The 26463-nt window shown below is 39.9% G+C and overlaps 2 protein-coding genes across 2 annotated transcripts in view; one reads left to right on the forward strand and one right to left on the reverse strand.

Moving 5' to 3' along the window:
- depdc5 (DEP domain containing 5, GATOR1 subcomplex subunit) overlaps positions 1–12001 on the forward strand; it is a 75000-nt gene extending 62999 nt beyond the window's left edge. Inside the window, exon 42 of the mRNA XM_008433592.3 lies at positions 11897–12001. Within this exon, the coding sequence (XP_008431814.1) occupies positions 11897–11957 (61 nt within the window). The 3' untranslated portion in view covers positions 11958–12001. The remainder of the gene's footprint in view (positions 1–11896) is intronic.
- mfsd12a (major facilitator superfamily domain containing 12a) lies at positions 1103–25103 on the reverse strand. The gene is made up of 11 exons (XM_008433599.3): positions 24424–25103; positions 22123–22242; positions 17732–17942; positions 17540–17657; positions 12872–13090; positions 12701–12793; positions 12533–12625; positions 11914–12084; positions 11706–11800; positions 2144–2274; positions 1103–2071 (listed from the first exon to the last, which is right to left on the reverse strand). The coding sequence occupies exons 1-11, from the start codon at positions 24569–24571 to the stop codon at positions 2028–2030; spliced, it is 1443 nt and encodes a 480-aa protein (XP_008431821.1). The 5' UTR covers positions 24572–25103; the 3' UTR covers positions 1103–2027.
- Positions 25104–26463: the final 1360 nt, after the last annotated feature.

Here is a 26463-nt window from a genome sequence, read left to right on the forward strand (position 1 = left end):
ATTGTCAAGGTGCTTTGTGAAAACAGATCAACTGGTGGGGCAATTCTTAGAAAATGGAAGAAGCTAAACATGACTGTCAATCTCCCTCAGACTGGGGCTCCATCCAAGATCTCACCTTGTTGCATATCAATTATCCTAAGAAAGGTGAAGAATCAGCCCAACTACACGGTAGAAGCTGGTCAATGACCTGAAGAGAGTTTGCACCACCGTTTCCAAGGTTATTGTGGGTAATGCACTAAAACGACATGGTTTAAAATCATGCATGGCAAGGAAGGTTCCCCTGCTTAAATCGGCACACGTCCAGGCCCATCTTAAGTTTGCCTATGACCCAGAGGAGTCGTGGGAGAAAGTTGTGGTCAGATGAGACCAAAATAGAACTTTTTGGTCTTAATTTCACTCTCCATGTTTGGGGGATGAAGATGAGTTCCATCCCAAAAACACCATCCCTACTGCGAAGCATTTGGGTGGAAGCATCATGCTTTGGAGGAGTTTTTCCGTACATGGGACAGGACAACTGCAATAGCATAATAAATGACTGGGGCAATTTACTGTGAGATTTTGGGGAACAACCTCCTTCCCCTCAGTTAAGAGCACTGAAGATGTGTTGTGGCTGGTCTTCCAACATGAAACATGAAAATGATCTGAAGCACACAGCCAGGATAACCAAGGAGTGGCTCCATACGAAGCATATCAAGGTTCTGGAGTAGCCTAGTCCGTCTCCAGACCTAAACCCCTCAGAGTTTCAGCTCCTCCAGAGATTTTCTGTTTCTCAGCGACAGTCCAGAAACCTGGCTGATCTAGAGAAGATCTGTGTAGAGGAATGGGCCAAAATCCCTGCTGCAGTGCAAACCTTGCGAAAAACTACAGGAAACAATTTACCTCTAATTGCAGACAAAGGCTACTGTAGCAAACAACATTGATTTTCACAGGTGTTTAAATACTTATTTGCAGCAGTAGCGCACAAATTATAAAAAAATAAAAATAAATCATGCATTGTGATTTCCAGGTTTTTTTTAGATTAGGTCCCTGACAGCAGACATACACCCAAGATGAAAATTTCAGACCCGTTCGGAAGTCAGTAAAACACAATAGAGCAGACAGGTTTAAACACAGACAGGTTTTATTGTTTCAGCTTCTTTACAATAATCCTTTCATCAATTAAATATTTTTTACAGAGGTGAAGCAGACCAGGTAATAGTTTAGATGGTCGAAGTCGGAGCTCAGTTTGGTCAAAAGCTCTTCCCAGTCAGATGTAGTTCAGCTGTGCTGCTCAACCAATGAGATTCCCTTCATTATTCCATTACATGCAATAGACATTGATCCCTTTTAAGCATTTCAAAGTCAGATGCAATTCCACTATTCAAGTTTCATTTCATTTTACAATAATTTTTAGGTTCAGTTTGATCATTAGAGGTTTTTTTTGGTATAACACAAACTGATTTAAATATTTTTTTTAAATCCACACTTTTCTTTCCCCTGCATAAAACAAAAACACACACACAAAAAACACAGGAATTACAGCAGGTGGCCTCGCTACAAGATGAATGATGAACTCCTTCAGCTCTTCTGTTCATGTCCAGTTGAAGTGCCATTGGGGCGTAGCGTGGTTTCACCATCTGGTCCCGTTTACCCACCAGTCTGAGGGACTGGATGTAGTGGTTTATCCACTGAACGCATGTTCTCCATCATACTTTCTTAGTGTTTAAAAGGTAAAGCAGGAAAAGGCTGGACTCCTATTTATCTGACCATACAGTCTGCTGTGTTTGCTTTCACTCAAAGAAAGGTCTCATCTCTAGAACACAGTGAATTGGACCCATATAATAGTTTTATCTCACGTTCTAAACATTTCTAGAAAATGATGGCAACTAAGTGTCCACTTAGTGTAGAGGTTAAGGAATATTTAGTCTTACTAAAGCTGGGATTTCACAGACATTCCAGCAAAAAACTTGAAACTAATCTCAGAAACAACTGCGAGTCCCTACTGTCCATGTAAGAGCAGAGTTCCCAGTAAGGCGAAGGCGGCCCAGTTAGTTAACTGAGGTGGAACCATCAGAGACGACTTGCAGGCCACCTAGGAGCAGAAGAAGAAACACTAAAGCTGAGCTCAGACTGAACGTGCTGCTGTGTCATCAGCTTCACTCACGTGCTCTGATCCTGATTGGCCAGATGAGGATGGAGCAGAGCGCCAACGCTGCAACGACAGCCACGCCCCCCGTCACTATGACCATGATGTAGTGATAAAACCACACACAGGCTGGACAGCAAACCACTGTACTGATGGACAGACAGGACAGAGACCGTTGGACAAGTAAAGCATTAGAAGCTCAAGAACCCAACGTCTGACTATACAAGAATAAATATGGACTGATCATAGTAACACACTTCCTGTATGGTTGTTATAGGGAGCAGTCATCCAAAAAGAAGACTTGCATGTATTTCACAAACACATAATGGGGAAATGGAAATAAACCCACAGATTTCTTCTGTCACATTTATGTGTTTTCCAGCCACATAGTATCATTTTAAAGCACAATAAAGTGCTATATATAGTTGTTATATAAATGCACGTTATATCATATGACATAAAAGAAGTGTCCAGTCAAGAAAAACTACTCCAAGAGGCTCAGCTGATTCAGTTAAGGCAAGAGGTGAGTGGACAAAATGTCCTCCATGGGAAAACAAGGCCAGAACTACCATAAAAAACTAAAGGTCTGTCTAAACCCGTTTGGTGATCTGAGACATTTCACAGAAATCAGAAGAAATCTGTAAGCAGCAAACACTTTTAATCACGGAGGATTTTTGACTCAATTAGACAGGAGAACAAGGTCATCAGTTTCTAACCTGAGTAAACTGATGAGGTTTTGGTTGAGTCTGAGCTATTCAGGTTCACAAAGAATTGATAAAAACAATGAAATTGAAAGTACATTAAAAATGTAGTTCCTGCTGAAACATGACATGCAGTCAGTTCTTTGGAACTTTTGCATCATTTTGTGTGTGTGCGCATTTGTTTGCAATACCTTGTGGGGGATGATTTTCCTGACACATACTACGTTGTGGGGACCGAAGTCTGGTCCCCACAAGGGGAAACCCTGGTTTTGGGTCAGGGGTCAGAGTTAGGAGTAAGGTGTGAATTGAGTTTTGGTCAAGGTTAGGTATGTGATGGTTAGGAAAAGGGTAAATGTAAGGTTTAGACCAGTGTTTTTCAACCACTGTTCCGCGGCACACTAGTGTGCCGTGACTGATCATCAGGTGTGCCGTGGAAATTATTCAATTTCACCTACGGTACCGTATTTTCTGGACTATAAGCCGCTACTTTTTTCCTAAGCTTTGAACCATGCGGGTTGTAGCCCGGTGCGGCTTTTCTGTGGATTTTTCTTCAACCACCAGGGGGCTCTCTAGCAGGAAGTGAATCATTAGAAGTCAAAATTGGAAATCAAAGAATAACGGCTAATTTTCATTTAGAACAAGCACATGCTAGCAGCAGGCACGACAGAGAAATGTTTTCAAACTCGTATGATGCAGCTTTTAAGTTGAGGGCTGTCAATCTGGCACTACAGGAGGGAAATAGAGCCGCTGCACGTAAGCTCAGCGCAAACGAATCAATGGTTCGGCTTTGGAGGCGGAGGGCTGCGTCCTATATCCAGCAGATTTATTAGGACGCAGCCCTCTGCTGGGTCCTTATGGAAAACCGAGAGCAGCAGAGATACCAGCGGCTTATAGTATGGTGCACTCTAGTCCGGAAAATACGGTAATTGGTCTTAAAAGATTTGTTTGAAAATTAATTATCTGCAAATAATGCCATCTTTGAGTGTCTCTGCTATAGTAGAGACTAGCGGTGTAATCATGTAATTTTCTTACCACTAGATGGCAGTAGGTACAGAGCATTTTACATTAAAACAAGAGAATTAGTGATGCATGAATGTTACAGCCATAGACATAATATAAGGATAGATGCCTCATGGCCTATTGTCGCTGATGAGATTTAGGGCGGCCATCTTGGAGAGGTCCACCACTCCACTCAGCGTTATGTGTTTAGCAGCACAATGACGTATCAGCGCATTTAATCGATCATAACACGCTTTTTTGTTACTGGAAACCATATTCAATCATCAATCAAAGCTACATTTATAAACAATTGTATTATTTAAGTATGTTTTTAAGTTCAGCATATTTAAATATACTTAGTGGCTATAACAATAGAATAGGAATGGAATATTCTGATATTGATGTATGATGAGCATATTAAAAAGCACACAGCCGTTCATAATTTAATTATTTAGTAATATCAATACATATTTATAAAACTATACAAACACAATTAAATAATGATTAATACTGAATAATACATGTATATGTTTTTCAACCGACGAGTTCTATCTTCAGAGATTCAGCAGCTGAGATTGAGTCCAAAATCCGATGTGAGATTCATCCTGCAGTGAATCCGTCTCTCTTTATAGATTCTCCCTCTTCTTCCTCACATCGTGTCTTTAGGAAACTTTCAAAACAAAAGCTGAAGATTTAGGATGTATCTTACTAGTGTTACGACTGACGGCGTACAGTTGATTATAAATGAGTCGGCAGGTGCCCGTCCCTGATTGATTGATTCCAAGAAGACGACGGAGATGTCCCCATTGGCTGCTTTCCGGAGGGGACGGACATAAAAGACGTTGACGCGGACTTCCTGTGTTCCATCCTCGACTCATCTCCACCGGCCACACCCTTTGCCTTTGTTTATCTGTGTTAGAGTTCTGGAGTGTAGGAGTGAGTTGCCGTTTATGTTTCCTTAGTTTTCTCATGTTTTTCTTAGGTTAGGAAGGTAAGTTTTTTTGTACTTTGGTTTATTTACTTTTGATTAGGTAAGCTTCTCTTATTATTTAGATAGGTTCGTTTTGTTTGTTGTTTTCGGCGATAGCTCACTCTGAAGCCAGGTACTCCAGTTGTAACATCTTGATAAAAAAAAGATATACCTGTTTTAAAAAATAAATCATTATCAACTGTTCAATTTTGTGTGTGTCGGATGTTGAGATCGGAGGAGGATGGATCCTTCATGTTGCGACCTGGCCCCCCTAGACTGGTCGTAACATGAATTGGGGGCTCGTCCGTTCAAACTACTCCCACTTTTGAATCTTGGTTTTGTTTTATGTGTCTTCTTTCATTGTGTTCGGTAAGTGTTTATTTTTCTGATTGGCAGTTTTATTTTGTGCACCGGGGAATTATGGAGAAGGGGTTTTCCCTTGATGACTTTGTACGTTCACCTTCTTGGGTAAAATTGGACAAATGTAAGAAAGCGGATCTGCTTATTGTGGCTGACCATTATAATGTTGAGGTGTCTTACAGTGATCGAAAATCAGAACTGAAGGAAACGCTGTGTGAGAAACTGGTGGATAAAGGTGTGCTGCAAACGGTTGCAATGAAGGAAGCCGGAGACGCCGCACTTGGAGCGGTTGGTGACTTGACATTGGCTGATGCACCTGCTGCAGTCTCAGAGTTCAATCAAGACTCTAAACCTCTTGAAGGTATGTCGTCGGAGGATCTGCGTCTCACACTCCATATAAGGGAGGTGGAGAACCGCAACAAGGAGCTGGAAGTGGAAGCCATGCATCTTCGGATCAGAGCTCTTGAGCTTCAAAACAGAGCACCTGCAGCTTCACCAAAACCACCAAGCACAGATTCTTCTGTTTCTGTTACTTTTGACATTGGTAAGCACATCACATTGGTCCCGCAATTTCGTGAGTCTGAGGTCGACTCTTATTTTGGCGCATTTGAGCACATAGCCGCTGCCTTGAGCTGGCCAAAGGAATTCTGGTCCATTTTGGTGCAGTGTAAATTTGTTGGAAAGGCTCAAGAAGTGTGTTCGAGCTTGTCTTTTGAGCAGAGTTTAGATTATGATATTCTTAAGAAAACTGTGTTGCAAGCTTATGAACTTGTCCCGGAAGCATATCGTCAAAAATTCAGAAATCTTAATAAAACTGCTAATCAGACATTCGTTGAGTTTGCGCGACAGAAGAATGTTTTGTTTGATAAATGGTGTTGTTCGTGTGAAGTTAAAACTATTGATGATTTAAAATCACTTATTTTGTTGGAAGAGTTTAAAAAGTGTCTACCTGAACGTATTGTGACTTATTTAAATGAACAGAAAGCGTCATCTTTAACTAAAGCAGCACTTTTGGCTGACGAATTTATTTTGACTCACAAAAATGTGTTTTTTTCACAGAATTCGTTTCAGGAAAATTTGTCCGAACGAAAAAATCTCTCAGTGAGTTGAAATGTGCCAGCAGTTAACTTAAAAGCTAACAATCGTGAGTGCTTTTACTGTCACGCACCTGGACATTTAATTGCTGCGTGCCCCGTCTTGAAGGAAAAAGAAGCTAAGAGTATAAAAACTCCTGCGGGTGTGGGATTAATAAAGTCCGCTTCCCAGCCAAATGTACGCGGTGACATTCAACAAAAACCTGAAGTTGATGTTGATCCGCAGTTTTTGCCATTTATTTCGCAAGGTTTTGTTTCTTTGACGGGTGAGGAAAAGGATAAAGTTCCAATCACAATCCTTAGGGATACAGGTGCTTATCACTCTTTTTTGTTAGAATCTGTGCTGCCTTTATCTACGCAAACATCTTGTGGTTCAGATATTCTTGTGTGGGGAATAAAAATGAGCGTCACCAAAGCCCCTCTGCATATGGTGCACTTGTATTCACCATTAGTTTCGGGACGCGTTAAAGTAGCCGTGCGTCCGCGGTTACCAATTGAAGGAGTTTCTTTCATTCTCGGTAATGACTTGGCTGGCGGAAAAGTGTTTCCTACACCGGAAGTTGTTGATGACCCAATTTCGGTTACCCTTGTTACTGAATCAGCTGTTACTTTGAATGAGTTTCCTGCATGCGCAATTACACGCGCGCAGGCTCGTAAAATGGGGGAAATCGTAGATTTGTCTGGGTCATTTATGGCTACACTTGATGAAAATGGTTTTGATGCAAGTGACTCTGTAACAGTGTCAAAAGGTGACGTTCCTGAACTTATTCCTGCAGACGTAACTTTGAGTTTAAATATTACTAAGGAGATATTGATCAAAGCGCAGCAGAATGATCCGTCATTGATTTCTTGCTTTTCTGTTGTAGATAAGAGTGGATCTAAAGCCCAAGTGACATATTTTGCTGAAAACGGTGTTCTGATGAGATCTTGGTCCCCAGATTCAGGTGATCTGCATCGAATAAATCAGGTGGTTGTGCCACAAGATTACAGACTTCAGATTTTGAGTCTTGCACATGATGCCAACTTGGCTGGACATTGTGGTGTTAAAAAAACTTATCACCGGGTGTTACGTAATTTTTTTTGGCCTGGTTTAAAGTCTGACGTAGTGAATTATTGTAGATCATGTCACACATGCCAATTGGTTGGAAAGCCAAATAAACCAATTTCTCCAGCGCCGCTTCATCCCATTCCAGCGCTAGGCGAACCATTTGAACGAGTTTTATTGGACTGTGTCGGCCCTTTGCCAAAGACCAAGTCGGGGTATCAGTACATCTTGACTATAATGTGTGCTGCCACTCGTTTTCCGGAAGCAATTCCATTACGCACGTTAAAGGCGAAGAACATTGTGAAAGCCCTCACAAAATTTTTTCAACTTTTGGTTTACCTAAAGTTGTTCAAACGGATCAAGGGACAAATTTTATGTCAAAAGTGTTTGCGCAGGTTATGAATGAACTGAAAATTCAACATCAAACCTCCAGCCCCTATCATCCACAGTCCCAGGGTGCGCTCGAGAGATTTCATCAAACCCTAAAAACTATGTTGCGCAAATACTGCCTTGAATCTAGTAAAAGTTGGGATGAGGGTCTTCCACTTCTGCTATTTGCAGTTAGAGAAACCATTCAGGAATCCCTTGGATTCAGTCCGGCAGATTTGGTATTTGGACACACTGTTCGCGGTCCACTCAAACTCGTTAAAGAGAAATGGTTGTCAGAGTCGCATCAAACTGAGCATAATGTTCTTGATTATGTTAGCAGTTTTAGAGAGCGTCTCTTTCATGCATGTCAGCTGGCCCAAGAAAACCTGGCTAAGGCCCAAAGTAAAATGAAAGCTCGTTATGATAAAAAATCTGTGATCAGAAATTTTATCCCTGGTGAAAAGGTTTTGGTGTTGCTTCCTATAAGTGGATCTAGTCTTCATGCACAATTTTCTGGACCATATGAAGTGGACAGAAAAATAAATGAGACGAACTATGTGATTAAGACTCCTGATCGAAAACGAAAAATGAGGGTTTGTCATATTAACATGCTTAAACGTTATGTTTCCAGAGAAGGCGTTGTCGATAAAATCTCTTTTGTAGCCCCCATTTCTATTTGCTCTTCAACCCCACTCTATCATCTGGCCGATGACGATTTGAGGGAGAACAGCGGTTGTATGCCTATGGCTCGTTTGAGGAACTCAGAAGTGTTGGGAAACCTGGAATCTTTCCTATCTCATTTGTCACAATCTGCCCGAAAAGATGTTGTTGATCTGATTGAAACTAATGTGTTGCTTTTCTCAGATCATCCACAGCAAACATCTGCGCTTTTCCATGATATTGATGTGGAAGTTGAGAAACCAATCAAACAACATGCTTATAGAATAAATCCAACGAAGCGTGTTTTAATGCAACAAGAAGTGGCTTACCTGGTTGAACATGGTTTAGCGGTGCCCAGTAACAGCGCGTGGAGTTCGCCCTGTATTCTGGTCTCGAAACCAGACAACACATCTCGATTTTGCACCGATTACAGAAAAGTTAATGCTGTCACTAAGGCCGATTCTTTTCCGCTTCCGAGAATGGAGGACTGCATTGATCGTGTTGGCTCCGCCAAATTTGTTACCAAATTGGACCTGTTAAAAGGTTATTGGCAAGTCCCATTAACACCCAGGGCTTCTGAAATTTCTGCTTTTGTGACTCCCGATTCTTTCCTGCAATATACCGTTATGCCTTTCGGGCTGCGTAATGCACCCGCTACATTCCAACGTTTAATGCAAAAGGTGTTATTTGGAGTGAAAAATTGTGAAGCATATTTGGATGATGTAGTAATTTATTCCGCTACTTGGTCAGAACATCTGGAAACTCTTTCAGAAGTGTTCAATCGTTTTCGTGATGCTTCTCTCACATTAAATCTTTCTAAATGCGAGTTTGGTAAAGCCACTATCACCTACTTAGGAAAACAGGTTGGTCAAGGACAAGTGCGTCCTATTGCTGCTAAAGTGCAGGCAATAATCGATTTTCCTGTCCCACAAACAAAAAAAGATTTGCGTCGCTTTTTGGGAATGTGTGGTTTCTATCGCGGGTTTTGTAAAAACTTTTCAGCTGTAGTTAGCCCACTCACTGAACTTGTTAGTCCTTTGAAAAATTTTGTCTGGTCTTCATCTTGTCAGGTTGCGTTTGAGTCTGCCAAAGCATTGTTGTGCAGTGCACCAGTGCTGGCTGCGCCAAACTTCGAACGTTCCTTTAAACTTGAAGTTGATGCCAGTTTGTCTGGCGCCGGAGCTGTTCTTCTGCAAGAAGATGAGCAAGGCATAGACCATCCTGTCTGCTACTTCTCAAAAAAGTTTAACAGACATCAGCTTTATTACAGTACAATTGAAAAAGAAGCTCTTGCTTTATTACTTGCTTTACAGAACTTCGAAGTTTATCTTGGTTCTAGTGCGCAACCTGTACAAGTATTTACTGATCATAACCCGCTAGTTTTTGTCTCCCAAATGCGCAACTCCAATCATCGACTGATGCGCTGGTCTCTGCTTCTGCAAGGCTTTAACTTGCAGATTAACTACAAAAAGGGTAAGGATAATGTAATAGCTGATGCTTTGTCTAGAATTTTTTAGTTTTCCCATGTGAATTAAACACTTGGGGGTGTGTTTAATTCTTAGGAAAGGGGGTGTTACGACTGACGGCGTACAGTTGATTATAAATGAGTCGGCAGGTGCCCGTCCCTGATTGATTGATTCCAAGAAGACGACGGAGATGTCCCCATTGGCTGCTTTCCGGAGGGGACGGACATAAAAGACGTTGACGCGGACTTCCTGTGTTCCATCCTCGACTCATCTCCACCGGCCACACCCTTTGCCTTTGTTTATCTGTGTTAGAGTTCTGGAGTGTAGGAGTGAGTTGCCGTTTATGTTTCCTTAGTTTTCTCATGTTTTTCTTAGGTTAGGAAGGTAAGTTTTTTTGTACTTTGGTTTATTTACTTTTGATTAGGTAAGCTTCTCTTATTATTTAGATAGGTTCGTTTTGTTTGTTGTTTTCGGCGATAGCTCACTCTGAAGCCAGGTACTCCAGTTGTAACATCTTGATAAAAAAAAGATATACCTGTTTTAAAAAATAAATCATTATCAACTGTTCAATTTTGTGTGTGTCGGATGTTGAGATCGGAGGAGGATGGATCCTTCATGTTGCGACCTGGCCCCCCTAGACTGGTGGGAACACTAGTGAAAGAAATACATATAAATAATAGTCTTTACCACCTGTGTAAACTTTGTTGGTGAATGTTATAACACATAATATAAGTGTGTTATATTGTTTCATTTCTAATATAGGCTCTTGTGTCAGATAATCTAAGTCAATAATAGAAAATAATTATTTATTTAGATTTACAGAATCTCAGTTATCCTTCATAGCGGCTGAACCTGTATTACACCAAGCACTGTAGCTAATATTAGCTGGTATCTCAGCCAATACCACCGGTGGACATAAATACAGTAAAGTAATATTCTAATCACAACATCTTACCTGTGAAATGTTCTCTGTGGAGCCTCACATCAATAGTCCATCTATCAGAACAACAATATCCCTCAGTGTTGAGGCATCTTCTGCTGTTTTGGTTGAGCAAAGTCGGAGGCTATACCTCTCCAAGATGGCCGCCGTATTTCCTGCACCGGAGCAGCCAATGCGGGGTCTACTCTTATATATGTCTATGGTTACAGGTAGCAGTGAGAGCATTGCATCTAGCAAGACTGTGATGAAAAAGTCAGTGAATCTCGGCAGTAGTTGGAATTGGGAATGTGGGTCCATTTCCCACAACATGTCTGTGAAGTGAGCTTCTCTAGCCTGGCTACTATAAAAACTAAAACCAGAGAGAGACAGAGATGTTGAGGAAGAGCTTTGTCTTTCTACAATTTCTGCCACGAAATCAGCTGTTTTCATCCAAACATGCTCAGGTTTCACACTAGGAGGGTAAAATATACAGATATTTTGTACAGGCAACTCTTCATATTGTAACAGTGAATATGAAGTGAAACGTTTCCCAAATATTATTGCTTCTTTTAGAATAAGAATTATTTTCTGTATTCCGGCTATAAGATGCTTGTGGATTAGTTTGTAAAACACTTTGAAGTTTCTACAACTTCTTTAAATTTAACACCTCAGTGTTGTGACAGTTCAGGTGTTTTTTTGAAGTGGACATGTTTAGTGCAATTTAAAGTAAGAAATGTAAAATGTGATAAAAATACATTTTTGTGTTTATTTGATTCCTATTCAAGATACTTTGATAAGAATGACTATATATGTAATAGAGGCGGCTACAGAGTATCTTTGTTTCCATTTTGCCTCGTGATTTTTTCAATTAAAACAATGTACCTTCGCTCAAAAAAGGTTGAAAAACACTGGTTTAGACTGCAGAAATGAATGGAAGTCAATGGAAAATCCCCACAAAGATAGCCACGTCAACACGTGTGTGTGTTTGTATACTAACTGGCAGGGGTGCATAGCTTGAATCATCATGACTGCGACTCCATTGGCCAGTTTATCGGTGAAGCTCATGGCTCCGTACACAAACGCTCCGCTTTGCTGCAGAGGCAGAGACACAAATCAGAACTGGCTGCTGTACGTAATAAAGAGGTCTTCAGCTCACTTCCTCTTATCTACTCTCTTCCTCCGGAACAGGAGGCTGGAGGACTTACCGTCTGATCTGAGATCAGCTCAGCGGTCATGGATAGGGATATGACCAGGATGGTGGCCGAGCCGACCCCCAGCAGCACCGCAGCCCCGTAGATCTGCTGACCCATCTTGTCATCCAGCAGCACCCAGTAAGAGAAGGCCATGATTAGCAGGAGGCCCACAAAGTAAGTGAGCTAAACAAACAGAAAAAGAGATAATCAGGTGAGATTCCACATTCAGCGCTTCATGTTTCTCACTTCCTTGTTTTAGGAATGTGGTAAAAAAAACAAAAAACGAGTCAGATTCAGTTCCTGTTACTTTTTCAAGGCCTGTTTAATCTGATGAGGCCAACAACAACAAAACAAGCCTGTCTGGTCTGAGCTTCATCTGGGAAAATAACTCCAAATACAGGGGTGGGTTTATTTAACCAAAACTATTCATCCCAATCCTAAATGTTGATCTGAAATGGAACAGTTATTCTAAACCAGCCTGGCAGTATCCGAGCGATGCTGTGCTGGAATTAGAGTGGTTTTAACTCAACTCAGGTTATTTTCAAATCTGTTTGCTTTTTTGTCAAACTAAAATATTTCAGACCATCGAGCACTGAAGACGTGTTTCCAGTATGTGGAAGACTCTGCTTACACTTTTTCCAATGCGTTTACTGACGGGCTTCATGATGAAGGAGGACAGGAAGCCGCTCAGATACATCATTAAGGGGATTGTAGCGATATATTTCTGTTTGAAAAGCAGTATAAAAAGTTAATTATGTGAATGAAAACCAAATACATGAGTGACATAAATGAATTTTACCTTGGGCAGGCCAAGAGTGTTTATGAGATACATGGAGATGTAGGTCTGGGACAGATTGACGATTAACCTGGTGGACATGTAGAGTAAGGCCACCTGCACACACACAATGCTCTGCTGTCAAGCTGCTCTCCAACAAGCTGCGTTTGCTCTGGGACCAGTGGAGAGGCTCACCTGGTAGAAGGAAGGCTGCTGGAGCCAACATTTCCACTGCAGAAGGGATGAAGAAACAGTGGAAGAAGGTAGCAGCGGCCTTCGCTCCCCTTCCTCCTCCTCTTCCTCCTCCTCTCCTCCAGAGTCCCTGCTGGCTTGGTGATTGGGACGCTCTGTGGTTCCCAGGTGGAAGAAAGCAGCGAAGACAGCGCCGATCCCCAACACAATCAGTGATAGGTTCTGGGTTCAAGTACAGCACTATATTACACACTTGTTTATTTGTTGGTTCAATTCACACCAAGTCACAGACAAAAGGATTCAGCGAAGATGCTGGAAATGATCCAAAACAAAATCCCAGGCTCTGATTGTCTGACAGGGAAGATGGTGGAGCTAAAAACAGCAGAACCCTGGAAGGAAACCTGTCTGGGGCGCCACACGGAGCTTCGTCCCAAACATGCAGTCAGAGCTGCAGTCAAATGGTTTAAGCCTCTTCAGACGCTCTAGAGAAAGTCCAGACTGAAATTCAGATGAGAAACCATAGAAAGTCTTGAAAACCGATGTTACACAAATTCTTAATCCAGTCCGATTCAACTTAACTCAACAACAGTACAAAACCAACAAAAAAACCTCAGTCTATACTAAGGCAGGACAATAAATCAATATATATTGCAGGGTTTCAACCTGCTAAGCCCAGTGGTCGGGGCGTCGAGGCGTCCACCGTGTTTTTGTATTAAAAGATGTTAAGTTGACAGGAAATGTAAAAGTATTACTGTGTAATTATATGTTACAGGAAAACATCTCCAGTGAAATGCTATTTAAACCCACAATTAGTCTAAAAACAACAAATATGCATTTCTCTTTAATCCAAATTAAGTCAGCGGCTCCATCAGGGCTTCAGGGGCTTCAGGGGCCCCATAAACACCAATACTTTAAAACAGACCACAGATACATAAATGTAACACTTGTTTATTGAGATGATCAATGCTGTTAAATGTTATTCAGTTCTTTAGGCATACATAAACTAAATGATTTTAAATTGTTTAACATTTAAATACAAGATTTTAAGGAGCTGGAAAGTTTATTTAGTAAAGCTTCAAAGAACAATATTCATAGTTAGATTGTTTTGTAACCATAGCAACAATGTGATGCTGTGAGTTTAATCTTTGAATTTACAAATACAAATTAGTAAATTGCAATTATAACTTATTTCTTTTTATGCTGGCCAGTTAAACTCCCTTCTCCCATATTTCACTAAATCCAACACAGAAGCTGTTAGAGCTGCTGATGTTTTTAGCAGCAAGAGGGGCCCCTAAATCAAATTCTGCTCAAGGCCTCAAACAGGCTTGGAGCGGCCCTGTAATCTGCTGCTCTACGCAGAGATGCGCAACAAACAGGAGATTTAATTCAATGCTGCTAATGTGGCTTCGGTAGCTCTAACATTTCGTGTCTGTTGAGTTTTTAATCGTCACAGAAACTATTCTGGTTGATCGAGTTTATGGGACGAGTTTCTCAGATCTCTGCGTGCATTAACTCCAAGTACACAACACATTTGATATGGTTTGATGCATCGTGTAACCGGAAAAATAATACAAAAAAATAAATAAAATAATATAAAATCAGTGTGATGCGTGACTCCGAGGAGAGCGTGAAAGCTCCTCACCGGGCTGAACCTGCATGATGAGGTTAGCGCTGCTCGTTATCCACCAACGCTCCGGCCAACCGGGACCACAGACATAAACTTTACAGCAGGCACGTGCAGAGGGGGGGGGGCTGGGGGTGCTTGAGCACCTGTCCTTTTTGCTCCGTGCCCCCAAGTGCCCTTTTGGTCAATTTTTTATTTTTTTGGTATTATTATTTTCTAAGTCCTCTTCTGACACATAATAACATGTACTAAAATTATTAGTTTTTTGTTGGGGTTTTTTGTACAACATAATAAGCCGGTCTTATTGTTACCTTTGACCTTTTGCCCGTGACCCATGACCCAGTTGCCTCTCGCACAGTGAGATAAGGCGGCTAACTGGAGCTCAACGTAGCGAACGTTCCAGATTACAGATTAATTATAAAAATCGTTTTTGGTGAATAAAGTGGAGACTTGCTGCTTGTCAGATGACGGAAAACGTTGAAGTATCGTTTCTGCTTCAGCTCGGAGTCGCGGTTTAAGCAGAGAGGTAATGAAATACAACAGACACTGACAGGCCTCTGCGTCTGCCTTTCTCTGAAGAACTACTGAGGGGAGGAGACAGCCAGGTGAGGAGAAACTGTTCTTATCTATCGATTCACTATTTTTATCAGACAGACATTAGGCTGTTGTTGTTGTGCTATTAGCTAGCTGCTAGCTAACGACTTTGCTAGCAAAGCAAGATAACTAAAAGCTTCTTCCCTGTACCGTTAATGATATCAGTCATTCTTCAGTATTACTTATACAATAAGGGCACATCGCCCGTCCAAAACCGATCATCTCCATAATGGATATATCCGATCTTCTAATTTCTTTTCCTGCATAATGTACATTGCATTTATTTTAGCGTTAGGTAAATGTATCTTGAAGGAGAATAACACTTAAATAAAAGTCCTACAAAGATATTCATTTAGAATTAAAAATAACTCACCCTGAACTACCACGATGGGGGAAAAAAACACTCAATCCAGACTTTAAGTTTAGGGTATGACGTAGAGTATGAAGTTAAATTTGTTTCCCAATTATTCAATGGAAACAAAAAACTAACCTCAGTTAAGTAAAATACAATTGTAATCAAAACTTTTGGAATTGTAATAATTCCTTTAAAAATAAAGGTTTAAAAATCTTTTTTTAATTAAATAACTCATACATTGATGTGTGCAAACCTTTATTTGCACACATCAAATCTTTTGTTGTGACTTTAGTCCCTGCTCAAGGCGCCATGTGAGAATCACAAGCAAAACTTTGAGTCACAAACAAAAACTTAGAATAGCAAGAAAAGATTTCTGACAAGCGCAAATAACTTTCTTTTTTGCAAAACAAAGAAAGTCATTTTTGGCCATGAGTCAAAAATGTGTGATTTAAATTTTTTATAAAGTTTTTTTTAAGCAAAACTCAGTAGGTTTTTCTCATGGTGACATTCATTAACAATTACATTTTTGCTTTTGTTTTTTTCTTTTTTCTGCAGTTCCAGTTAAAGTTTGCTGCAGCTCTGCTGTCCTGAATGGACCGTCTTCATCTCCACTGCAGCAAACAGGAAGTTCTTTGTTTTATAGATTACCGTCACTAAAAGGTTGCATTGTGCCCTTGTTTATATTTTAATAGTGTAATTCTGTAAAGACAAAATATGTCTGGTGGTCCAGCTCTGCTTTACATATCTTGCTAAATTGCGGGTTTGAATATTGAAATAGAGCTGCACAGTGGTGCAGCTGGTAGAGCTGTTGCCTTGCAGCAAGAAGGTTCTGGGTTCGATTCCCGGCCCCGGTCTTTCTGCATGGAGTCTCCATGTTCTCCCTGTGCATGGTGGGTTTTCTCCAGGTACTCCGGTTTCCTCCAACAGTCTAAAAACATGACTGTCAGGTTAATTGGTCTCTCCAAATTGCCCCTAGGTGTGAGTGTGTGTGTGCATGGTTGTGTGTCTCTGTGTTGCCCTGCGACAGACTGGCTACCTGTCCAGGGTGACCCCGCCTCTCGCCCGGAACGTTAGCTGGAGAGGCACCAGCACCTCCTGACCCCACTGAGGGACAAGGGTGTTAGAAAATGGATGGTTGGAATATTGAAATACTTTCCTATAACAAAATAGACCTGCAGAAAGAAATTACTAATAAAATATCTTGCATAGTGTTATGCTCTATATGGAGATGTTCGTTAGCTTTGATTGTACATCTCACAATTTTGTAATTTATCGTTGTTTATTAAACTCTGAAAGCTGAGAGGCTGTTAATATTCTGTCCTAGAATGCGGTTTGATGTGCCCTTTGGTGGGCCGCCAGGCTTATAATACACTGGGGGAGACCGTGTATTGCGATCAATATCAATAGATAATACATCTGATAAAATATTCAATGTTGAGAATATTCACTGAACTTCAGTCCAGAGACAGGAGTTCAAAGCAGAGGAAAGGCTTTAGCGCCTCAAGCTCTCACGGCCATCTAGGTGAGTGACATCAATTCACTCACTCTTTATGGTTACCTAGCAACAACTTGTTGAGAAACATGCGTTTTGCCACTGTTCCTCATAACTGCTTCAAGATAAAACCAATGTCATGGAGCAAAAAAAAAAAAAAAAAAACACGGGAAGGTCAAGCAACCAGTTTGGCAGCATTTCAGATATTTAAGTTAAAAAAAAAACCATCAATAATTATCGATGATTACATTTCAGTAATTTTTTCAGCCATATTATCCAGGACAAGTCTCCAAGTCTTCCCTTGATGACTCAACTGGACTTGTAGTGGAAGACTGTTCTGTTTAAAACTGACTCGAGACTGAATTTAAAAAATGCATGCCACACTTTTCAGATTACTTCCAAAAAAAACAACAACAAAAAAAACTTTAAAGATCAAGAATCCACTGCACAGTGTGAAGTTCTGAGAGGTCCAGGGATAAGAAAAAGTCACTAAATATTTCCTCCTGGGTCAGCCACTTAAAGAGCTTTCACTTTCTAAAAAGAGACAGTGACATTTACTTAACTTCGCCATCAGTTAAATATCAGAAAAAGCCTCCATGTCCTCACCCTGAAGATGTTAGTGTCTGCTGGTCCAAGAGAGTCTTCATCCTCTCCAGCCTGACCGTGGAACAGCAGGTAAGCAAGGGCATACACTGTGATGTTGGCTATGACAGTGAATGCATACCTGCATACACACAGGGATAATACCAACTCAGGACCTGTCCATCAGCCTGCCCAGTGCTTTGGAGCTGATCCTACCTGTATGCAGTGAGCTCCACTTTAGCATGCTCACAGGTGACCAGCTCTGGGATGAGAGACAGGTGGGAGATCTGTGTGGCGGCCCAGCCAAACTGGAAGATGATGATGAATGGGGCAAAGTAGATTAAGCTGGCCCACTGAGGAGTGTTGGGGTCACAGACCAGGCATTGGTTGAAGATGAAGGCAAAGGACACCGCCACACTCAGCGTGCCTGAACATAAACAGAATGAAAAAGAGGCTTCTGAAAAATGACTGGAGAGCATCTAGAAAAATAGAATAGAGTCAAGTTCTGAATGAACAGAACACAACATGCTTTATTTTTACATTTTCAGCCAGAAGTGTCCTTGTATTAATTTTGCAGCTTGCTTAACAGTGAGAGAATGTTGGGGATAAATCACATTCATCTTGTTTATTGAATGATCCAAAGTTATTTAGTACAGCACTCATTTAGAAAAACATTCATCTGGTTATTACTATGAAGCTAGAGCTAACATGAACAGATTGTTATCCCATAACCCAGCAATGTTACGGGCTAATGATCCAGCTCATTAGCTCATATTCCAGCTTCCTGTCAGTCTATATATTACACAGGATAAAAACTAACGTCTGAAATCCAGAGGCCAGGTCAAGTCTTTATGGCACAAGTCTAAGTCAAGTTTGAAGTCTTTCCTTTTTGCCACTCAACTGAGGATCTTTAACTCGAGTGGCCATCTTTGCCCTGTAGCAGATAGTCCATGGGCCAGAGGCCAAAATTTGACATTTTTGTCCATTTCAGGGTGGCAAAGTCTATCAATATTTTTTGAAAAGATACATGTCTCTAGTTAATATTTTGATATGATAGCCCATCCGATAGCAGAAATGTAATATAATAATCTGAATTATGCTGTCAATAGCAGCTGAAAGCAGCTGAAAATAATTTTTTTATTTTTACCTCAGAATTTGTCATTTAATGAGGTTGGTCTCGTCCCTCATTCTGCTGTGTCTCTATGTGGCCATCATGGGCTACTATTGTGTAGCCCATGATGGAAAAGCTCATAAAATCTGATAAATAGGCCAATACAGCATCCTAAAGTCTATGTAAGTGTACATTTCTACTATTACTGATTAACTTTTTTATAACTAACAAACTAGACCCGAGTGACACGCTAAACAAACCCCCAACATATACACCAGTTAAGGTTGTAGCACAAGTCTGTAACTTCAAATCACCTCCCATAGACAGACAGTGTAGGCATATCATACATTTTCTGATTCCTTAGAGTCTGTTGAGTATTTTAGTCATTAACTCTTGTGTCCCTGATGTCCCTGGATACCACTGGGATGAAAGAAATGTATCTAGTTTGGTCAAAAGGTGTGGAAAAATATGAAATAATTTTGGTTTAATGACCTCTAATGACCTCTGTGTTGGTCAGAGAAACTCAAAACATGGCTTAAATGAAAGCCAAGAGTGTCCCCTTTAAGATGATACCAAATATTGCATTACAGACCTTTGACAAATGTCCATACCATGAACCTAAACCAGAGATACACCAGTCTCAAAAAACAGAATTTTTCCAAAGGGGTTGTTTACTTCATGAGATGATAACTATGACTCGGCTACCATTTTGGAAGGGCTATCATACCAAAATATTAACTAGAGACATGCATCTTTTCAAAAAATATTGATAGACTTTGCCACCCTGAAATGGACAAAAAAATGGTCTGGCCCATGGACTAAGAGTGGAGTGGCCGTTTCATTCCAGGACACTTTGACTACGTTCTGCATTTCGTCTGCATGTCTTAGCTTTCCCATAGAAACGGTGCATCAACGTGACCATCTTGCAAGGTATTAATTGAATTAAAAGCTGGGGGTTGGGCCAATCATTCCATAACATGAATTATGTTGGTCTGTAACATAAATATTGCTCCTTTACTGACGGTGTGTGCCGTCATGACATGTCTGAAGCATTTCATGACAGTTGAAGGTGCTAGTTTTCTATTACTCTACTACATTAGTATGACTATTTTATATTACAATGTGTAATGTTGCTACTACTTTGAACACATTTCTGTTATAGGCAACATCAAGCAGTTGCAAATAAGAAGAATGTCTTCAATAATGCTCATTATGATTCATTTAACATAGAATTTGTGATTAAAAAGGTTCCGACATCAGTTCCTAGAGCTTGTTTGCATTCAGTGTCTGTAGTAAGCTCAAGTTTTTTTACGTTCAACTTTCCAGTTTACTTCACACAAGAGAATAAAAAAAGCTAAAAGTAGTCTATGTGATCATTTGTGATACTTCCTCTTGTACTCACCCAGGCATGTAAGACAATACCTTAAATGGTTCTTGTTTTGAAGACTCTTGACTCTTTGTGGTTACAAAACAAAACTCTTATGGCTCCAAAATGACATAAATGATCATTCTACAAATTCTGATTTATGCCTCAAATGTTTTCTTTTTTACTTGTAGTTTTCTAGTTTTTGAAGATAAAAATTAAAGAAATCTCCAGACAAAACCTTGTTAAATGTAAACTAATGCCAGGCTTTTTACTGCCTGGAAGTCAATATAGTAATGATAGGTTCATGTTCCAACAAAGCACGATAAGAGCTATAATTAATAAATTGACTTGTTTTGGCAATGACCAGTACCAGCTGGTACAGTGTGCACGGTTACCTGAAAATTTACCTTGTGAGCAAAAAGCCAGTCTATTATTAGAAGAGTCAGGACAAAGCAAGGTAGACGTAGCAAAGACTTTTCAGAAGTGAAACTTTGTTTTTCAGTGTGTGCTCACTCAGCCGGTAACAAGTTTCAGAAATATGCAGCCAACTTCTTACATGCCATCGAGAATGAAACAGTCAAAAGGACTTAAAATGGCTAAAAAGCTGATAAAGAAGGCTGGTTGTGTTCTAAGGACAGAACCAGCTATCTGATAACCATCTGGGGGATATCTGGAGATTATTGTACAACGGTTGATTCTTCATAAAATGAAGAAACTTCCTAACAACCCTGAGCATCCTCTTCATCACACTGATGACATACAACAACAACGTCTTCAGTCAGAGGCTGCAAACTCGCCACATGAGATCCTTCCTGCCTACAGTCATCAGCATCTACAGCAACTCTCTGAAGAACATAATACGAGTTAAAACAACATTTAACTTCCTTTTGGGATTAATCATGTATTAATGAATTTCAACTGGGCTCTAAACCATGGTTTCAAGAATACACATGTGCACCAAACAAACATCCTCAAGAAGACAAAACCAAAGCATCATCATCTCATGGAGGTATTAATTGAATTAAAAGCTGGCCATAAATACATTGTATTTATGGCAATGTATCCACTCTCAACTGCTTTCAACAAAAGTACAGAAATCAACTGCGTAATTAGCTTGAGCTACAGATCTAAGAAACACATTAGAAAGCCAAGTTAACCACAGCGAGCACCAGCAGCCTCATGTATAATGCGTGCATGTGCACAAAACATTTGTGCCGTGATACCTTACGCACAAGTTGGAAGTATAAAAATGAAAGTGTCGTGAAAGTTTGCGTAAACATACGCAAACTTTTTACCTGTCGTAAAAATGTACGGTAACCATGCAAACTTTTTGTTTTGGACAATAAACTACAAAGTGCCAAAACTCACCTAAATACACTGAAACCTGACTCCATTCAATTATTCAGCCCAAGGAGCATCGACCCCAATAGTTTTCTCATGATGATCTCTTGCCAATTTTTAGTGTGAAAGCATGCTTGTGCACTCTTTTATACACAAGTCCCAGAGTTACTATTGGTCCTCCACAGGTGCAGATTAGATCTAAACCTGGAAACCATTTGGGACGTTCTGATGCTTGCAGGTGTCGGAAGATGGTTTGCTCCTGTCAGGTCAACTGAGCTCATAACACTTTATAGATCACACCATGTTCCCCTGAGCAGATGTCATTAAAGGACCTTGTAAAGCACAATGTCAGCTGAGCTGGCACAGAGCATGGTCCAGTTGGGACGCCAGTGGTTGATCTCAATACTTTAATACCCCGTCCTTATCTTTTAAATATCTGTGTATTAATTACAGACAAATAGAAGGAGCCGATTAACATACACTACATGTGATGAGCTCTTTTCTGAATTATTCACATGCCAGTAACACTAAATGATGTAAATAAACACCAATACACTAAGAAATTCTAGTGTTTATCTGAAAAATAAAAGGCCCAAGGAATTTAAAACCAAGAAACTATAAAACAGTTTTTATACCTTGAACTGGAAACTTCTGAGTTTACAACAAGAGCAAATGAACAAACCTTCATGATTCCTAAAGGAAGGTAAATCATTTCTAAACCTTGTGCTGCAGTAACATGAGACTGCAATGTGACGCATTCTGTCTGTCCAACTGTAGTAACAAACTCACCAACCAAATGCCAGGTCTTCCGCTTGCCATAGTTTCCACAACCAGAGGTTTGGTCCGACTCATAGCCAACCAGGGGTGTACAGATGGCATCAGCTATCTGACCAACCAGCAACAAGAGACCTGCAGCACACACAAATGGTTACAGATGAGCAATTCTATAATACTGACTGAATTAAACAGAACAGATATGGTGGTAAACTTAAATGTAATGGGAATTAAATTTACTTTAAGAGAGCCTATGTGGGCGCCTTGCAGCTACAGTAAGATTTACTGTGTATCTAGAGACATTTAAGCATATTTTGCAAGAACGCAATAAAAACTGAAAGTGGAAATTACTACTTTGGATATAAATTGTATATCTCTTTAAATTCAAAGAAATAACAGGATGTCATAAAATGATTTGCCACCTTGCATGTTTCTTAAGGTTTTGCTTTCTAGGTCTCAGATAAATGTTTGCATCAAACAAATGGCAATATCAAAGATAACCTGAATAATTAGAAAATGTTTATTTAAAAATATATTTTATTTATTAGGGGCAACAAGCAATCCAAACCAACGGGGTCCTTTGTGAAAAAGTAACTGCTTCCATAACCTTCTGGTTACACCATCCTTAGCACTAATGTATTCACCAAATATGGCATCTCTAGATCTAAGGTTTTTTCTGTAGAGTGCAACATTTTATGTTTCATCAGTCCACAAAATAATTCACTTCAATTGAAAAATAATGTATTAATCCCAAAAGGATTGTTGCAACTCATTTTTACAAGAGTTTCTCCCAAGAGTTGTTGAAAATGCTTATGGCTGTGGGCAGGAAGGTTCCTCTGTAGCAGTCAGTATTTCAGTGGTTCTGACGTAGCGTCTAACTGAAGACACTTGTATAGCAGTCTGATGAAGTTGTTCATAATTTTCTTGACATCTGTCCACAATACTCTCCAACTGTTCCCAGAACAGAGCTTGCCATCTTTATCATCTTTTTAGATTTTCTAAATCTAAAATGTCTGCATTTTTAAGTACAAAAAACTATAAGTTCTTTTTAGGGCTTTTAAAGTCCAAATTACCATTTTTTTTGTACTCAGTGGAACTTTGCTATGTTGACTTATGAAGGCTACCCTATATTTTTTTATATAGGGTCAAGTTGATTTGGTTACATTTTCCCCTTAATTATTGAAATAATTATGTGGAACATGCACTTTCAAATAGCCTCTGAGACAAACACAACTCTGGATATTTGGTGATCTGATTATTAAATGTAGAAAAATAGTCATCCACAGAAGAAATCTCTAAAAGATCAAATTACCTTTCAGAAACACTGCGCAATGTAAAGACCTGACCATTAGATTAGTCATAAAGAGTATTTAGAACACCGTGTGTCCCAAATGAAACACTGAACAGCACCTGGAGCCAATCACCCTAAAACAAGCCAGATGAGTAAAAATCTATGAAAATAATAAACACAACTCAGTCAGGGAGGTTAGACACTCATTCACTGAAAACTAGTTCTGAGCTCAAAATGAACAGCTGAAATCAAGCCGTTCATTTTGATTCCCACACTCAGGGACCATTCTTGTCGTTTTAAATGAAAGTAAGAATCGGATAAAAGTTAAAATACTTCTGCAAGTGAAATGTGATCATGCTTACTTATAATGACTCAGTTTCAGACCTGTGAAGCTTTGTGCAAACTCAAATATTAACCAAATTCAAAAAAATAAATAGTCAAACTTTAACTTTTACTGGGTTCTAAGTGTCTTCAGTGTCGAATAAGTCCAGGTTAGGTTTGATTTGGCAAAACACAAGGTTCTCAAGTTGTACACCAATTTTGTTACATTTGAAACAGATCTGAACGACACTGTCCAGATCCCACAAAGCCACTCATCCTGATTTCTGTCCACAATAATCTCCAGATGTTCCAGAGGGATTCATCTGGAACCCAAGTAAACTCAAAATAGTTGATTTTTCTGTAAATTATTTTGAACGTTTTCAGACAGGTGCTTTAAAAACTCTTATCAGAGTATTATATTCACATGCTGGCCCACTCGAGATAATGTGGATGTTAACATGGACCCAGTGTAACAGGACTAGAAATAAAAAATCTAATGTTGAGGTGCTACAAGTATAAAGCAAGTTTCACGGATCACACCGTTTCACCACCAGTAACATTAGTTTCACGTAGCTCAGCATTTTTGTGATAATTTTTTTTAGTATCTACATGCAATTCTGAATAAGCAAAAAAACAAAACTGTGAAATAATCATTTACCTAGAAGTGGAGAATAAAACGATATTATTCAGACAGACTGACTCACCTGCATTCGTGTTCTGGAATCCCAGCACCGAGTGGTAGAACACCAGTAAGTATGTGAACCACATGGAAGCGCACAGGTCGTTGAGAAAGTGTCCCGCAGCGTAGCTGAGCTTTCGGATAGCGGTCAGAGACCTGTCCGTGTCCGACATGCTGGCTCGTGAGGGTTAAAAGGAGGAACTCCGCACGCGCTTTCATCAAGCTGAGTCGCTGAAATGGCTTCAAATCATTCAAGCAGACTGGACGGACATCTTTGAGTCTCCCTCCCCAAAAGTATTGGTTCCCTATTCTTTTTCAATAACAATGTTCTTGAAGAAGACAAATAAACATGTAGGCTACATTCGTTTGCCAACCAACGTGTTGTCCCAGCACGAGGGAGAGCGCCAAGATTATTCCATCAGTTTATCTTATTCTTTCCGCTTTGAATCAGCTGACAGTGAATGAGGAGCGTCCCAGAAGGGACACAAACCGAAACAAACGAAGGAGAGGTTTTCCCACCGCATATGTCTTACATGTGCGCTACTTTAAACAAGTTTCAGCAGCTAAATATTTAAGAAACACGAGCGACGTGTTACGACCTTAGCTAATTAAACTCACACCAGACAGAAACTGCACCACTGTCTTCCGTTCTTGACATTTCGCAAAAATGAAAGCACGTGACAGATCCGAAGCTGTGCGTTCCCAGCGCCAACCCTCACCTGCTTTATCGTAGACGTAAACAATGCAGGTCGCCGGTAACTATGACGCACATATTAAAACCAACCAATAGGACAACCACGTTGCTCCCCTCAGCCAATAATAAGAACCTAGCGGGTGGAACTTCCTCTTCCTAATCACTTCCGCATTTTTGAATGGTCACCTTCCTAAAATAATTGCCAAAATCTTTCTTTTTAAAAATAAATTAAATTAAATCGCGATTAAAATTGCGTTTTAATAGCAGTTGAAACAAAGCAGAAATCAAGCCACATCTACTCATCTTTTCCTTGTTCTTGAATGAACTTTAACATTTGAGATTTGAACATTTGTTGGCCTTGTTTAAAAAGCAGACCAGGAAAGCTTAAAAGATTAATTAGGTAGATTATTTTTGAACAAATTCTCATAAGATTCATTTGTTGCTTCTCTATGGCATCAATGATGCAGATTAGACTACACTGAGAATTTCACTCAAATGAGACAATATCTGAAATGTTTGATAAAATTTCCAAATTTAGATTTTACAAAGTTATGGTAGTTACACCTTTGTGTTGAAATCTCCCTTTTTCTGCAATCTTGAGACATTCTTGCTTAGTCAGGCTGATATTTAGATAACAATTTGCTCAAAACAGAAACTGCTCAAGTATTTGGAGAAAATTTAAGCGCAACAGACACTGGTAGGTTTCATTTTATCATACAACCCATTTTTAAATTGTTAGTGGCACTTTGTATTTCTAGAAATTAAAACCTTTGCCCATTGTTTAGTGACGTTTGGGGTGGCAGTGGCTCAGAAAGTAGGGGTCTGTTCTGTTAACTGCTGGGTTGTGAGTTTGAACCACCACCCTCTGTCTCAGTCACTCTGCAACTGTGTCTTCAAGTAAGACACAATACATGCTGTCAGGCTACATTTTGAGGTATGCAAAAATCAGTAATCGTTCTGAGACAAAACTGGTGTTGGAAAGATGAGATATCTTCAGGAAACCTCTACACCATACCCAGATAGCACACGATGTTAAATCAACGATGAAAAGTAGTTAGAATCGTTGATTTCTGGTTGAAGTTGACAAATGACGGAGGATCAACCATCAAACAACCATCCAATCAAACTGTTGAAACTGTGTCATTGAATCAATGTTGTTTTGTGGTTGAAATCTAATGACTGAAATGCTGAAGTCTGATTAATGGTTGATTTTTGGTTGAAGTCGACAAATAACGGAGGATCAACGATAAAACACACTCTAAAAAGAAAGTAGTTGAACCAACTTAATTGAATTGCTTCTGTAGGTAACAAGCAATTCAAATAAGTTTATCCAACTGAATTTATTACATTTATCCAACTTAAGATATTAAC

The sequence above is a fragment of the Poecilia reticulata genome, chromosome 17 (genome assembly GCF_904066995.2).
Source record: "Poecilia reticulata chromosome 17, P_reticulata-male-v2, whole genome shotgun sequence".
NCBI lineage: Eukaryota > Metazoa > Chordata > Actinopteri > Cyprinodontiformes > Poeciliidae > Poecilia > Poecilia reticulata.